At 41.0% G+C, this 17,430-nt stretch overlaps 1 protein-coding gene across 1 annotated transcript in view; it reads right to left on the reverse strand.

Annotated features, from left to right (window-relative positions):
- PGAP1 (post-GPI attachment to proteins inositol deacylase 1) overlaps positions 1-13,846 on the reverse strand; it is a 56,705-nt gene extending 42,859 nt beyond the window's left edge. Inside the window, exons 1-3 of the mRNA XM_083350767.1 lie at positions 13,662-13,846; positions 2,935-3,088; positions 1,080-1,255 (exon numbers count right to left, since the gene is read on the reverse strand). Of these exons, the coding sequence (XP_083206893.1) occupies positions 1,080-1,255; positions 2,935-3,088; positions 13,662-13,805 (474 nt within the window). The 5' untranslated portion in view covers positions 13,806-13,846. The remainder of the gene's footprint in view (positions 1-1,079; positions 1,256-2,934; positions 3,089-13,661) is intronic.
- Between the last annotated feature and the right edge of the window lie 3,584 nt (positions 13,847-17,430).

A 17,430-nucleotide genomic window follows, 5' to 3' on the forward strand; every position in this document is an offset into this window, starting at 1 on the left:
TATGTCCAATTTGCTTTTTTTCCTCCCTTTTTGTTGTGTTCCAATACATACAAAGGGAATAAACCTGTGTATAGCAAAACATGTGTTCCTGCAATACTTTTCTGTCAGAAATACTTGATTTTCTTGAAAAATTTCTGGGGTGCCAACAATTTCGAGCAGGACTGTATGTGGCTAGCTGCCTGCCCTATTTGTGCTGCCACTAAATGCAGGCAGGGAAAAACACCTGGCCTCCTGCAGCCAATGGGGAGCCATTCAGCACCTTGGAGAGAGATCTCTATGCATTTTTTATTGTCAACTGCCCGAAAGCGCAGGAAACACCATCATTTGGGTCCTCATCGACTTTGTTTTCTAAACAAGCCTCTGCTTCACAGAATGAGTGGGTTTCTAAGAAGCATGTTAGGGTCCTTAGGTTGCTCAAATGCTTTCATGCTCGCTATCCAGATAAACCTGATTAATGTGTTTCTTTTTATGTTCTTTTTCCCCTTTCTGTTTTCTTTTCAGGTGGTTTTGTCTTTCTATTTTGGGGGGGGGGCTGAATATCAGAGCCCCACAATTATATTTGCCTTTAAACCTTTCCTTTTTTCCCTCTCTTGCTTTTGCCTATGTATTTTTGGGGCTTGCCATACTACTGGGGGAGGGTGCTTGTAGATGGAATATTATCTGCTTTGTTCTAGTCTGTGTGAGAAGCCCTCCCTCTGGTCGAGAGGAATGTGACCTGAAAAAATCTGCCTTATCTCCAGACAACGGAGCCTGGGACTGTTGGAAAATGAAACCCAGCACACTAAATCTCCAGCTTCTCATAACACGGTGGCACCTATGGATTGGCTGGATTTCAACCGGATGGTTGGACCCTGGGGGGGAGGAGTTGTGAATTGCCTTTTGGATGTAATCCTTTACGTGCCAAATCTCAGACCTTGCTTTGCTCTCCTGCCAACATTAACTCTCAAAAAAAGTTCCTTTTGAGAGAATGCCTGTTTCAAGGGTTCTACTTTCTTGGGAGATCTAGTTGAGGCAGATCCTTACAGGGATAATGGCACAAAACAGTAACAAATTAATATACACTGTGTTTATCCCCATACCTTGTATAATTTAAGAATTATTTTAATACACTCATGCACAAATCTCGTCTGCCTTTGTAGACTTCCGCCATATAGTGCAACAAGTTCCTCGTTGAAATTCACACTGAAGACATCAAAATGATATTTGAAATCAATATCTTCTGCCTTTCTCAGTGCTATTGATCCAAGAGAACGTACTGAAAAAAAGCACATATTAGAAGCAGAGATAATTAAAATCCTGGGTTGGGATGGTAAAGGAGATCCTTAAAAGAAGCAGGGGGAAGGCAGAAAACAAAACTAGGAGGATTTCAAAAAACAAAACAAAACCTCATTCTAATTTTATGTCTTCAAAGTCCAGGTTCCAAAAATCCACACTTAATATGCATTGTAACTTGAGAACAATATTATTTTTCAAATGGAACCTTAGAAAAGATGAAATACTTTCAGCAATTTTAGCGAGCTCTTGTCCTCCATTGATTCAGAGACCAATTAACACCAGAGAAATGTGACTGAGACCATGGTGGGGGGTCAATGTATGGTACTCCAAAGAAAATGGATTATATGACCCTTTTAGTCAGAATTCAGGTCTGGCTGTGGAACAGGGACAGCAATGATAGCAGTGGTTTATCTTTGTCAGGCCCAAGATGGAGATAGTGTACCTACCTATGCCGTATTAAATCCCTCCATGGCCTTCAATATTGTCATCCATGGTATACTTTTGGACTGACTGTGAGAGATTGGGGGTGATATGTTGCAGTGGTACCAATCAGAGAAGGGAAGGGAGGACAGGGAAGGAAAGACTGGCCTGATGGCTACTACTTTGTGGAAGTCAGAAACCAGTCTTCTCCCATTCCTATTTAACCTATATAAGTAGCCTTTGGAAAAGGTCATCTAATAGTTTGCAGTTGGGTATCATTAGTGATTCACAGCTTTATATTGATACTTCAGACTCAGGATGTATTGAAGTCCTATCCTGAGGCCTGTGGGCTTAAATTGAAAATCCTAACAAGATACTTGTCCAACAGAGATATTTGTCTGCTCCAGTAGTCTCTTGACAGGGATTAGCACTAAAGAACAAGCCTGTAACTGGCTCCATTTAAAACAGAAGGTGAAAAATGCAGTCAGTAGGGGTTTCTCCCAGTTTTGGTTGGTGTGCCAATTTTGGACCCTACCTTGAAAAGGAGGACCTTACTATAATGACTCATCCCCTTGCTACCATCCATTTACATTACTGCAAAGACCTCTATATGGGGATCTTTTGAAGACTACTCAGATGCTTCAATTCATTCACAATGCAGCAGCCCATCTGCTAACCAGAAATTGCTAGAGGGAGCACATTACACCAGTGCTACGGGAGCTACACTAGTTACAGACAGATTCCCCAGTGCAATTTACAGGGCTTCTGGTAACTTATATAATGTATGTAGCTTGGCTCCAAGTTATTTGCAGGAGTGCATTTTCTCAATAGAATTTGCTCTGATAACTCAAACTGTCCAGGAGAAAATACATATGGACCTCTATTTGAAGGAAGTAGGGGTAGCGAGGCTGCCTAGCACTGCTTTTGGAATGGTTCCAGCGGACTACTCATCTGACTCCCACCTGGAAATATTTCAAAAGTGAGGTCTTTTGGTTGGCATTTGGTCCTTGATTCCATCTTGGTATGGTCATAGCTTGGCTTTGTTACTTCAATTTTTTCTGCATTTTTATTGTTTCAATTGTGGCAGTTTAAAAATGTAACTAATAAATATCAAGTACTGTAAATGCAAACTACTTATTACTTAAGTAAACATAGATTCATGTAAAGATTATTATTCCCATGCTATTCCCTCTTTAGGTATTCTACAGAAATATTGCTATTCCTTCAGAGATAGCTTACCTTGTTTAAAACTTCCAGCATTGCCAGGAAGAAAAAGGATAGGAATCCCTGTTAAGATTAGATTTCTATTTTCTTCTGCAGAAATTCCTTCCCCATAGAGATATAGCTCATAGGCTGGGTAACGTCTAGATATTTTCTTAGGTAATTTTATTTTCTGAAACAAAACACGTATTTCAGCAGAAGGTAACATTTTTGTATTAACAGGAAGAATCTAAGCAAATGTAATGTAAATAAAATTTCACATTAAAATATACTGTGCTATTAATAGGAAGTAGAGGTACTTTTAAAAAGCTTGAAACAATATGACAGCTTTTTGAATATTTCACTATTTTATGTAATTAAAGAACTGCAAATCTGAAAACGTTTGCATTCTTCTTCCTTCTGTCAGTAACTTTGGAGAAGATCCTGAAATGGAGAACCAAAACTTAGCTTTGCTTACAAAGGTAATCTTGCAAGTATGTGTATAAACTTTATGGCACTAGCAGGGGAAAGTGTTACTTTTATTTTCCACATCCAATAGATTTAAACATATAGTTCAGCCTTCTCCAAGTTAATATTTTTTCCCAATTCTCATTAGCTACAGACACCATGTTGAACCGGAATGGGCAAACTCGCCACGGCCAACTCTCTGCGGCCAACTCTCTGTAGCCAACTTATCACGGCCAACTCATCAAGGGACAACTTGTCATGGCCAATTCGCCATGGGACAACTCACTGCGGGGCAATTTAACCATTCAATTTAATTATTTAAAATTAATTAAAAATATTTTAATTTTTTGTCATTCATATTTTGTCCCTCTTTTTGCATCTTTTTCTTTAATGATTCTATTCTGCCATTTCTTTGATGTTAGTGTACCTCCTGTCCCGCGGCGAGTTGGCTGTGGCAAGTTGTCCTGTGGCAAGTTAGTTGTGACAAGTTGGCCGTGGCAAGTTGACTGTAGCTAGTTGGCTGTGGTGAGCTGGCCATGGCAAATTGTCATAAACCCATGCTGAACAGCCAGAAAAAATGGAATGTGTAATACAAACCTTAGCAGTGAAAGCTGCCCTAATACTTATACAGATCCAGTGCTTTTATATACTATTTTCTGCTGTTAGGAATCATGCTATTAGAAGTAGGCAGATGAAGCCTACTTGCAGATTATTAAGGCAAAAGAAGTGTAAAGGTAGTCCTCAACTTATGACAATTAAATCCAAAATTTCTGTTGCTACGCAAGACAGTCGTTAAGTCAGTTGAGCCCCATTTTATGACTTTTTCCCCAGCACTGGGTGAATCACTGCAGTTGTTAATTGAATCATGTGGTTGTTAAGTGAATCTGGCCCTTGCTACTGGCCTTACTTGTCGGAGAGCCAGCTGGGAAAGTTACAAATGGTGATCACGTGAATCTGAAACAGTGCAACTGTCATAAATGCTTATCAGTTTGGTTGAATTTTGATCCTATCACCATGAGGATTCTGCAATGGTGGTAAGTGTGAAAAATGGTCATAAATCACTTTTTTCAATCCCTTTGTAACTTTAGACGATCACTGAATGAACAATTGTAAGTCAAGGACTACTTTTATTTGGCTTTTCACTTGTCCTTACATGCATAGCAAAAACTGTAGAAATGCCAAGCCCTTTAAAGCTATCAAGAGTCAGGAATCAAGGAATACTTGAATTGCTGTAATGATCCTTATCTCTAATAGGCTGGCTGCCAAAGAATCTGCCTGCCAAAGCAGTTTTCCAGATCCAACTATAAGACAAGTTACTCTGAATCCCATTTTCCCCTCCCTCTTTCCTGATGGTGTGTAATCTTTTCGACAATGGTTCCTCTTCCTCTTTTGTTTCCCCAGAGTCTGTTAGACACTCCATTACACAAGTTTAAAATTCTGCTGTTAGTAATAACTATTCCAGTTGATTCTTGTTTTGTGGGATTCTTAATTAGCTTTTATGTGCAAGCTATACATTATACAATATTTAATAGCTCTATGTTACTATGTGATGATTCTAATCTATTTTGAAAGTGCCTTTAGAAATTCAGAGTAGAAATATACAAAACGTAAAATAAAGAAGTTAAAAGTCCCAAAAGACAGTAAAATCATCCCAGAAAACTGACAGAAACTATTTGAATTATATATTGTATATGGTTCCTTTTTTTAATGGCAAAGAGAAAAAAGATAACCAGTATGAAAGTGGATGAAGTTAAAGAGCCAATGGGTATGCCACTGTAAAACTTGAAATACCAGGACAAGAACAAAAAATCTATGAGTTGACACCAACTTGGATGGTACATAATCATTAAATAATTTTTTGGAAAAAAAAAGAAAAAAAATAAAAAAAAATAATTTTTTGAAAATAAATTCAGTTTCTACATTTCTGAAAAGGAACAATAGCAGTTATGCTACCTCTTGTTAATTTCTGGGATCCGCAAGTCACCATGCTAAACTCCTCCCCCATAGTACCGTATGTTTCCATGTATAAGATGCTATTTTTTCCTGCAAACACCCTGTTCAAAAATCAGGTGCTTACACAAGTGGAGCATCTTATACATGAAAAAATAATGATAATCTCCGCAGTGCAGGGAATGCCTGTGTGGGTTCTTTACATGCCGCTGCCATGCCACCTGGTGCAGGTGTCAAGCCCCTGTGGGCTTTCCACTAATGGGAGGGGGGAAGGGGCAAGATCATCAGATGGCAGCGTCCGGAGGTAGTGGATGGGACCAGCAGCATGGATGGCAGCACAGCCGTTTCCCTCCCTCGTACCTGTATGCTGGCCAGGGACCCTGTGGAACGCAGCTGTGAGACCATCCTGATCCATAATAGCAGCTGGCCTGTTTCCCTTGCCTTGCTATCATGCCGGTGCTCACATCAGTTTGTTTACCAGGATCAGAAGGCTGCTGCTGTGAACTGACTATGCATGCACAGCGTGCCGGATGCTGGTTAGGTGGGTGGGTGGTGGGGCCAGCCAGGAGATGTCTATTTAGAGCACTGGGAGGCGGTTGCTCCCAGCGCTGACTTTGTTTGCTGTAACCTTGGAACTCACATGCCAGAGCATCTTATACAAGGGTGTGTCTTATACATGGAAAAATACGGTATACACCTTTGTATACAATCAAGATATTCATGGAAAAAGAACAATTCTTTATAAAAAATATTGCTTGCCAAATGACATTGAGCTAACGAGGCAATAAGACTGTAGTATGTTTCAGAATCCATTGTGGATTAATGGGAATTTACTCTCTCGAGGTACACAAACTACCTATTCCAACTTGGCTATCAAGTAAATTAGGTAGTTTTACCAAGTCTCACCCTTAACTATTACAACTAGTGTCTTTTGTTTTATCAAACCAGCATGCAATAAAGGTGACTTGGTGGAGCAGTAGGCTAATGCCTCCTTAAGTAACACCAGCTGCCTGCAATTAGTGTAGGTTCGCATCCCACCAGGCTCAAGGTTGACTCAGCCTTCCATCCTTCCGAGGTAGGTAAAATGAGGACCCAGATTGTTGGGGGCAATTAAGCTGACTTTGTAATAATGCCGCTTGGGGTGTGTGTGAAAGCCCTAACAAGCAGGCATATACATAGAATGAAGGCTACTGCTAAGCTTGTAAGCTGCCCTGAGTCTTCGGAGAAGGGCAGGATATAAATGTAATAAAAATAAAATAAATAAATAAATGACTTATCAAAGATTTTAATTTAATATTGCAATATCTTTATTTAATTAAATTTTGTAATGTTTTTGTACTTGATGTTAGTTTTAAGCTTAGTTTGGTTAAAACCTTTACTTATTCTTCTTCAGCTCCTTGCCATATTTTTGTAGATATTTCATCAATTCTTTGTAACTTTCTGACTTGGTAATGATCATAATGCTGATCTAATTTCATTCTAATATTAGATGTTCTTGCTAAGTGACAGGACCTTTCTAAGCTATCTTGCATGTTGACATCTCTACTATACCAATTTTCAGAATTCTCCTTCCATCTTTCTTGGATTTCTTGGAACTGGTTATTAACTATCCATTGATATCCTTTTCCATACCAACATGAGGTTGGTTAATTCCTGAGTTTGGAGATCTTTCAAAGTTTTTCCCTATATTCCCATGTTTGTTTTCAATTTCAATATCATCATATAATATTGTTTCTCTTAACTCTAACAAGGATATTGTTAAGAATTATTAATGATTCTTTGTTAAGTTTCTTCCTGAAATCCTGACTGGTTTCTCTGCATTTTTGGCAATTTGCAAGATTTATTTTCACAATCCATTGCTTTCTTCTCTTTCTTGATCTTTGTCAGTTCCTTTTGACATTCATACTTAACAATTTTTTTTGATTACATTCCATAATTCCTTTGGTTCCTCATTAATGAGGCTCAGGATTTACTCAGATGAAGAAGGAAGAATTGTGATGGTAGAAATATACTTACACCAAAAACAAACATTGTCAGTAGTAATCTACAGGCCAAATAATAACCAGGAAGAACTCTACCAAAATCTCCAAAGAAAAATAATAGAAATGGAGTACCAAAATATTTGTTTAGTAAGAGATTTCAATGAGATAGTAGATGGGAAAATAGACTATATAAGCAGTAAAACAAGAAAAACTGGAAGACTACCTAAGACTTTTTTTAATACGATAGAAGAAATTGGAGTACAAGATGTTTGGAGGGAAATTAAATTTCCAGGGAAGCTAGAATATACATTTTATTCAAACAGTCAAAAATCCTGGTCCAGAATTGAAATGATTTGGATGACATCCGAATTGAGGACCAATATGCAGGAAACTGAAATAGAACCAGGTACATGGGCAGACCATAACCCTTTAAAAGTGACGTGGAAAGGAATACAAAAAAAACAAAAACCAAGATGGACTTTGAACCAATCTATATTAAAAGAAAGAGAATTTATAGAACTAGCAAAAAAGAAATGGAGTTTTTCTTTAAAGGAAACAAAAAAGAAGATACAACATTACAAAATGTATGGGACACAGCCAAAGCATATTTTAGAGGTATAGCTATAATATACATGGCAAAGAAAAACAAAGAAAAAAAAACAGCAGTTATGTACTATTAAAGGAGAAATTTGGAAAACTAGAATCAGAACTGCAAATGAATCCACAGAAGACTTTGAAAAGAGAAATGGAAACAATAAAACACAAACTAAATCTGTTGGATTCAGAAAAAATGGCACAGCAAATAAAGAGCAAAACAAAAATGTTTTGAAAATGCAAATAAACCAGGAAGATGGTTAGCTTACAACCTTAAAAAACAAAGAAGAAAATGATATACAACTTAGTAGATGAAAAAGGTTGTCTACAATTTAAAAATGAAAAAATAAAAAAGTTAACTAAAAATATTACAAGAAACTGTATGATATATAAGAAATTCCAAGAGAGAGAATGATCCAATATCTAGAAGAAAATAATCTTCCAAAAATTCCAGAAACTTTAAAGACTATGTTAGAGGAAAAAATTACAATGATGGAAATAACGGAGGCCATAAGAAGGCAAAAAAAAAAAAAAAATGAGATAACACTGAGGCCAGATGGACAACCAGCGGAGTTATATAAAACCCTACAAGATACATGAAGTGAACCGCTGAAAGACGTTTACAATGAACTTTTGTTGGAGGCTAAACTCCCAAACACGTTTAATAAAGTTTAATAAAAACTTTAATAATAATAATAAAAAAGAATTGCTATAGAACCAATCTGAAACTACATACAAAAACAGCTAACAAAATGGTTTGTTCACCTGGAGAGGATGTCTTGGGATTCCATACCATACAAGGCTTGTAGAAAAAGAGTTCTGGCAATTTTCTTAGCAATTTTCCTCTTCAAATCTGCATTACTGCATAGTTCTATTAACTCTTAATATTTAAATGTCTTGTGCCTTTTATTTAATTTCATCCAAAACATTTTAAAAACACAATAGTTGTTTTTTAAGCTGATAGAAATCAAAATAAATAAATAATAAAGATAACCAGTACCGGTACTTATCTTTTCTGTTGAGTTTGCTGCAAAAGCCCTAGTATAGTTATACTGACATTTCAACACCCACCATACGTTAAACTAGCTATTATTATACTTAACAAATTTAGCCCACAGCAGCTTCCAAATACCGATTTAAGTCATGTGTACAACATCTGCAGAACTCTTCTCCAAAGTTTTTTTAATATTCTCCATTTCATTGTACTGTTTTTAAAAAATCTGTTGTTTTAGGTAATAACACTGTTGATATATATTACCAGGAGGCTGTATCACAAGGTATATCATTTATTTATTTGCTAAATTTATTTGCCACCAATCTTGCTGGCTCTTCCGCTTTCAAACGGAGATGAGCACCGGCCCCTAGAGTCGGAAACGACTAGCACACATGTGCAGGGGAACCTTTACCTTTTTTAAATCTTGCCTTGGGACTACTCTAGGTGGCTTACAACAATAAAAAGAATTAAATGCAAAGAATGTGAACAGAAGTAAGGTAACAGAGCAATAAAATAAACAAAGAAAAAGAGCACAACAAGAAATACAACTATGATTACCAAAAGTGACAGTTCTATATATATGAATATGCCAAAGGCCTATACTATAGACTTATATCCATTTGCCTGGAATAAACCTCATTGAAACTATTACTATTGACTAGTTTAACACTGTACAACTGTTTCCTATACAGGTTTTATATTTGAAAGTGTGCTAAATATTTACTTTGTTAACCAAACCTTTTTTTGACAAATTGAATCAAACAAATTGAATCCTGGTTAAAATTGTGGCAACAGTCCCATGTATTACTCTGTAGATAACTTATTTCAGAATGCTGTCCACAAAAATTTCATTCCCCCCCCCCAAACAAAAGTGTTAATTACTGGCGATCAAACTGGTCAGTCCTAGAGGAGATCAACCCTGACTGCTCTTTAGAAGGCCAGATCCTGAAGCTAAAACTCAAATACTTTGGCCACCTAAGGAGAAGGAAGGACTCACTGGAGAAGAGCCTAATGCTGGGAAAGATTGAGGGCAAGAGAAGAAGGGGACGACAGAGAATGAGGTGGCTGGATGGAGTCACTGAAGCAGTAGGTGTGAGTTTAAATGGACTCCAGAAGATGGTAGAGGACAGGAAGGCCTGGAGGAACATTGTCCATAGGGTCGCGATGGGTCGGACACGACTTCGCAACTAACAACAACAACAATGTCCCAAGGTCCTTGTCCATTAGAGACCTCAGCAAGAAATAGCATGTGAGGCATCAAATACAAAGTAACCTGCACTTTAAAGCTAAGTAACTTTAAGGCATCTCAGAAAGAACATGCTTTCAGAAAAGCAACACTGTATATATTCTGTTGTAGCTCAGTGAGGACCAAAGACCTCATATACCACTTCTTCTCACATCAACCTTCCTATTTATTATGAACACTGGATAAGGGCCATTTCTCAGATCCTTTAGCAAGAAAAATTAATCATAAAATCAGAATGCTGTCCAAGGCACATTTCTGGCAGTCAAATCTATATTCTTCTGGGGAAAGTATTACAGTATTAGGAGTGACCTTGCATTCTCAAATTAGAATGTATTACTAAGTTGTTTGGTTTAATATTTTACTCTATTTAAAAATATTCATCACACTTTCATTCCCTACATTAAAATCATTGTTTGAGGGTAAGGGATAATTTAAACAAACAACTTGCAAACAAAAAACACCTCCAGCTATTTGCTTGCTGAGTATGCTATATAAGGAATTGTGTTTCACTTCAAGGTAGACAAAAATAATTTCTGAATAATTATAATTATTAAGACAAATTAATTGCTTCACTTCCCATGCCTAAAATAACCATATGAAAAGAGAATGGTATTAAAAAAAAGAATTGCAGGAGCTTCTGCTTTTGCTTTCCTATCACATCATCCCATTACTTGTGATACATGTCTACCTTGGTTTTGGTCTGCAAATGGTGCATGGCATTATCCATGATGGTAAAACTGCTGACATTATAGCCATTTTTAAAAGGAACATGGGGAAAAGCTGGCAGAAAGCAGGAATCTTTTCAGGATAAAACTGACTTCTTCTGCTTTTGAAAAGACTGAACACTGGTGCATTTTTTTCATCATAGTTATCATCAGAAAATGATAACGATAGGAGAACACTTTGAGAACTAGAAAGTCACAAGACGAATTAGTACTCCTTATCAAGCAGTCAATAAACTGGCAACTTTCATGGCAGAGAGGTATCAACAAATTTGTTTGGGCAGGGAAAAGGCCACGAGTTAAACTTAAGATTATGCAGGATACTCGTGAAAGAGGTGGGCTTAAAATGCCTAAGCTTAAATTATATTATGAAGCTGCTGCGTTAGCAGGCATAAGTGATTGGATTAATTTGACACAAGAGAGATTATTAAATCTTGAGGGCCATGACTTGCTGTTTGGCTGGCATGCATATTTGTTGTATGATAAGAAGGTAGATAATGTGTTTAGAGTGCATATTTTAAGACAGGCATTGCTGAGAGTTTGGAAGAAGTACAGACATAAGGTAGATTGTAAGATACCATTGTGGGCAATTCCAAAACACGCAATAGAAAATATAAATGCTGGTTTCAAACATGATGTGACTACGTACAAGGAGATTCTAAGCTTGGAAAGAAATGTTTGGTGTTTGAAGCCATATAGTCTCTTGCGAGACGAGAAGATTGTTCAAAATTGGTTTCAATATACTCAGCTACGGGCCAGGTGGAAAGAAGATCAGAAAAATGGTTTCACAATGACTGATGAAAATCTGATAAAGCAAATTAGAAATCAGGGACCAGCACATATTAAACGGATATATCTTGCATTGATAGAGATTGATTCAGAAACAGAACTTGTTAAGGATTGTATGATAAAATGGGCCCAAAACATCCAGGAAGTTATCACAATGGACACGTGGGAAAAGATTTGGGTGAGGAACGTAAAATTTACACAAGCTCAAAATCTAAGAGAGAACTTTGATAAAATGTTTTATAGATGGCATCTAGATCCTAAAAAGCTTGCAAGTATGTATCCGAATTATCAGCCAAAATGCTGGAGGTGTGGTGATGAAGATGCAACATATTTTCATGTATGGTGGACTTGTAAAAAGATCAAGGTTTTCTGGATAAAAATTTGGTGGAATATGCAGAAGATTTTTAAGCAAAGGATAAAGTTTTGTCCGCAACTCTTCCTGTTGGGAATAATCACGGATGCTACGGTTGTGGACACTAAGTTGATGTTAAATTTAATTACGGCAGCAAGACTTTTGATAGGTCAGTATTGGAAGAAAGAGGATCTGCCGACCATAGAAGAATGGACTTTAAAGGTTTCCGACCTGGCAGAGATGGCAAAGATTTCGGCTTACTTGAAAGATCACTCGCAAGAACGTTATATTATGGAATGGAGAAAATGGATTGAGTATATCCAGAACAAATATAGGGTTAAGAAGTTTCATGTAGCATTTGAATAGGTCTTCTTTCTTTTTTTTCTTTTTTTAATTTCTTTTTTTTTCTTTCTCCTCTATATATATTTGATATTACTAAGGTTTGTACTATCCTATATAAGCTAGAGAGTGATGGATTTTAGAGTTTATGGTTGTTAGTATATGGTTGTTTACGATTGTTTTTTTTTATATATACCTTGTATTTAGCTCTGGGAAGTGGGGGGGAGGGGGGGAGGGGGGAGGGGTAGGGGGGGAGGGAGGGGAGGGGGAGGGGGGACTGTTAAAGATAAACTGTATGTTAAAACTTTTCAATAAAAAAAATAAATAAACTGGCAACCTTCTAGCAGGTTAAAAAGGGCCAATGCAGCTTTGACTTTTGGCCGACTGCTTGGAACTACAAACCCTGACTCCTTAGACCCAAGTTCCAAGCCAACTTGAAAAAGCATGTTCCCCACAAAGGTGAACTGGGCTGCCTTTTCCTAGTTAAGGCCCAGAAGCAATTTACTGAAGATTTTATTCTTCTTAGGGCAGTGGGTCTCCAACTGGTCTACACACACACACACACACACACCCTCTTTACGTTTTTAAAAAACGAGTGAGAGTTTTTGTTTATGTAGTTATACCTATCAATACAGGAATCAAAACGGATCCATTTTAATATATTTAATTTTTCCCCCACTACACGGACCCCCTAAAAGGGTTTCGGGGAGGGGGGGGGCAGGAGTCCCCAGGCCACACTTGGAGAAGCGCTGCTCAGCGTTTCCCAACCTTAGGAACTTGAAGATGCGTGGACTTCAACTCCCAGAATTCCCCAGCCAGCATAGCTGGCTGGGGAATTCTGGGAGTTGAAGTCCACGCATCTTCAAGTTCCTAAGGTTGGAAAACGCTGCTCTAGGGCACCTGATATAGGCACTTGAACCCCAGAAGACTCCCCCACTGAACCAGAGGGGAGACCCACACACATCCCCAGACAGACGGGCGCCGGTGCAAAGGAGAGGAAGCCAGCCCACCCGAAGAGGCACCGGGGCTGAAAAGGCACCGTTCCTAAAGCGCGGGTTAAGGGCACAAGGCAAAGGCGCCCTTCCTCCGGAGGAGCGGTCCCCGAGACCAGGGCGGTGATGCTTTGCCCGGGCACAGACGGCCGCGGAGAGCGAGCAGCCTTCGTGGGGTCTCGACCAAGTTTCTCAGGAACTCCCTGAGAGAAAGCAGGTCCCTGCCAAAGAAGGGGGGGGACGGACGGAGGGAGGGAGAACTCGGCGGAGGGGAAGCAAAACGGGACACCCTGGAGCAAATGCCGCCGCCGCCGCCGCCTGTCCGCCCAGCCACTCACCAGGTACTCGGGGTAGTCGAACATGTAGGTCATGCTGCACTGGTTCTCTTCATACTGGAAGAACACGTCCCGGGCGCCCAGCAGCACCAGAGCCGTCAAAACCCCGTGAAATAAAATTCCGGTCACCCTTTCCCTCGTCCACATGTCGCTTTCGGTGGCGGCCGCCCGGCTCGCCTTGCCGCCAGGGCCGCCTCTGCCTTCTTGCCGGTGGGCCACACCCGCCGGGAGGCCGAGGACCGCCCCTCGCGCCTCCCTCGCCGGGCGGGGCCGAGCTGCCTCCGCCATGTTGGGAAGGTCGACAACCGCCTCGGAATTCTCGGGCGCGTTCAGGGAGCCTTTCCGTCCGCCATGTTGGGAGGCTCACTCAGATTGGGGTGTCGCGGGGGACGAGCGGGCTGTTAAGGCGGCAGGTGTGGCTGAGCCTCGGGCGGCTTTCCGCGGGCGGGATTTTGCGGCCGTGGCTAACGGGGAATCGGGGGTTGGGGAGCCCAGTTAGCAGCTGCGGAGGCTTGCATCGACTCTTGATTTAAGCCCGAATCACAAATGGGCACAAACATGAAAACCAGGAGGAGGAAGAGTTCCGGCTATCGTTGGGAAATTAAGTCACATCTTTAAAAGATGACGTGAGTGGGTCGTTGAACAAAACATGTATTGTTTAGTTTAGTTTAGTTTATTAATATTTCTATACCGCCCTTCTCCCGAAGGACTCAGGGCGGTGAACAGGGCAAGAATAAAATGCAAAGTTGCAAATATTAAAAGAAGATTAAATAGTTGCCCATTAAAAAACAATTAATACAATACGTTTATAAAAACCCCAAAAATACAGCAATAAAAACCCCAGCAATCCCCCATCAGGCCAGGCCGGCTTGTTCGAATAGAAATGTTTTTGAATGTTGTTGAATCATAACATTTATTTAATAATAAAATAATGAAACGCCTACCGAAGAATGACTCTTGAAGTCACCCCTGAGCGAAGTTATTTGCTTTGTGGCTGCTAGATCCGGACAACCTGCTGGAGTTATCAAGCTCCCAACTTCTTGCTGTCATCTCCTGATCGTCTGGATTCATCAACCCCACTTTCTGTCTAATCTCTTACTGGCCAATCCTTCACCTGACTATATAAACCTGCATGTTGGGTAGAAATTATATTTAGTGGAGTTTAATCCAAATAAAAGGGACCCAGCGGCTCAGTGGGTTAGGACGCTGAGCTTGTCGATCAGAAGGTCGGCAGTTTGGCGGGTCGAATCCTGAGTGCCGTGTTGCAGAGTGAGCGCCTGTTACTCGTCCCAGCTTCTGATAACCTAGCACACAGGTCTGCTACCCGCGGCTCCAGAGCCGCATGCGGTTCTTTCAGCCATTTCCTGCGGCTCCCAGTCCTCTGCCATGTGCAATCCAAAAAAAAAAAAAAAGGTGGGACTAAAAAAGTTCAACCAATCAATTCAAATATGCAGGGTAGGTGCATATCTCGCCTTGGCTCCACTCTTCAATCAAACCCTGTTCTGCACATGCGCGCATGTATGCGAATGCGCACACATTTTTTGTGGCTCCCAGTTTTTCCTTTTGTGAGGGAACCGGTTCTGAGTGGCTCTTTCACTGTTTCAGGTTGCTGACCCCTGACCTAGCAGTTCGAAAGCACGTAAAAATGCAAGTAGAAAAATAGGGACCACTACGGTGGGAAGGTAACAGCGTTCCGTGCGCCTTTGGCGTCTAGTCATGCCGGCCACATGACAACGGAGACATCCTCGGACAAGCGCTGCCTCTTTGGCTTTGAAATGGAGATGAGCACCAGCCCCTAGAGTTGGAAACGACTAGCACGCATGTGCGGGGGAACCTTTACCTAATCCAAATTAACCCTGTTTGCAACTTGTTGGCAGTAATATGAACAGCGATCATCAATAGCAAAAGCAAACTTGAGAAAAAGGGACACTGAGGCTCACTGAAGAGATGCTGAATCACATCTGGAAGAGATGAGTTGCTACATCATACTATACTTGGCTGTATAGGTAGTCCTCGACTTAATGACCACAAATGACCACAAAGCAAAACAGTTTAGTGAACTTTGCCCCATTTTATGATTTTTCTTGCCACAGTTGCTAAGTGAATCTAGCTTCCCCACTGACTGCATGTCAGAGGGTCTCAAAAAGTGATCTTTGCAGTTGCCAATCGTCCTAGTTTTGATCATAGGACTATGGGGATGCTGCAATGGCATAAGTGTGAAAACTGGTCATAAGTCACTTTTTTCAGTGGTGTCGTAACTGAGTAGTTGCTAAGAGAATGGTTGCAAGTCAAGGACTACTTGTATTCTATTGACTAAGCTACAATTGACTGGGTTTGCATAACATATTGTCCTATGCTTTAAATCATGATTGACATCTACAAGAAATTTATGAAACAGGAAAACAAAGCATATGATACCTTAATGGAATGCATAATCAGATTTCATTTGCACCATAAATATATATCTGTTTATACTATGCTGGATAACAATAAATAAGACCAATGAAAACATTACTCTAAATCAGACATGTCAAACACAAGGCCCGGGGGCCAGATGCGGCCCACGAAGTGGTTTCATGTGGCCCGCGAAGCCATTCTGGAAACAGTGAGGGAATGGCCCGTGCTGCCTTGGCCCTGGCTGGCTGGGAGCCAATGTACAATTTTGTGCTGGCCATCTATGCTGAAATGCATTCAGTCATAGCTCTGCAAGGCCATCTGTAAACAGCGAGGGACCGGCTTCTGCTGCGTTGGCCCGACCCCCTGGACATGCACTGGGGAGGTGTCACCCTTTGTGAGGAATAAAGAAATGCACCATTGCCTGGAAGTGGCCAGCAGATGGCCTTGGCCTAGTTCATATATCCAGCTTGATGGACTCCAGGGGAGGATTTTGGCAGGCAGTGGAGTGCTCTCCTCATAGCACCAAGAGTTTAAGCTGGGCAGTGTGAATCAGAAGAGAAGCGTGCCGCCGCCCAGCCCCCAGCCTGCCCAGTTTTGGCAGGCAGCGGGGCGCTTTATTCACAGCACTGAGAGGCTGAGCCGAGCAGCACAAATCCGAAGAGAAGTGCAATGCCGCCCAGCCCCCAGCCTACCAAGAGCTGAGCTGGGTGGCATGAATCTGATAAGTGCAATATTGCCTAGCCCCCAGCCTGCCTGGTTTCAGCAGGCAACAAGGTGCAAAGCTGGCAAGCTTTGCATTGCCTGGCTCAGCCTCTCAGCACTGTGAGAATGCCCGCTACCTGCCGAAACCGGGCATGCTTGGGGCTGGGTGGTATCGCACTTCTCTTTGGATTCATGCTGCCCGGCTCAGCCTCTTGGCACTGTGAGTAGAGCGCCCCTCTGCCTGCTGAAACCGGGCAGGCTGGGGGCTGGGCAGCATTGCACAGGTAAATTCAACTCTCACGCTGCTCATGGCATCCCCTCCCCCAGAGCCCACCAAGACAGATATGTGAAGTAGACAAGGGCCATGTGCTGGCCACTTCCAGGCAATGGTGCATTTCTTCATTCCTCACGAAGGGTGATACCTCCCCAGCTGTGTTTCTTGCCTGTTTTTCTCCCTCATCTCAAATATTTTCCCACCACTCTGTTCTTGGAAGGAAGGAAGGTTTGAAGGAAGGAAGGAAGGTCTGAGGGAAGTCCTGCCTTAGTCCTACCTTGCTGCCCTTTCACCATCTCCTTGCCCCCTCCTCCTGGCCTATCCTGGGGGGTCTTCCATCCTATTGCTAAGGAAGCTTTGGATACAAAGCCGGGTCTCCTTCCATGGAGAGGGAGTGGG

Source organism: Vipera ursinii, assembly GCF_947247035.1.
Source record: "Vipera ursinii genome assembly, chromosome: 1".
In the NCBI taxonomy this organism is placed as follows: Eukaryota; Metazoa; Chordata; class Lepidosauria; order Squamata; family Viperidae; genus Vipera; species Vipera ursinii.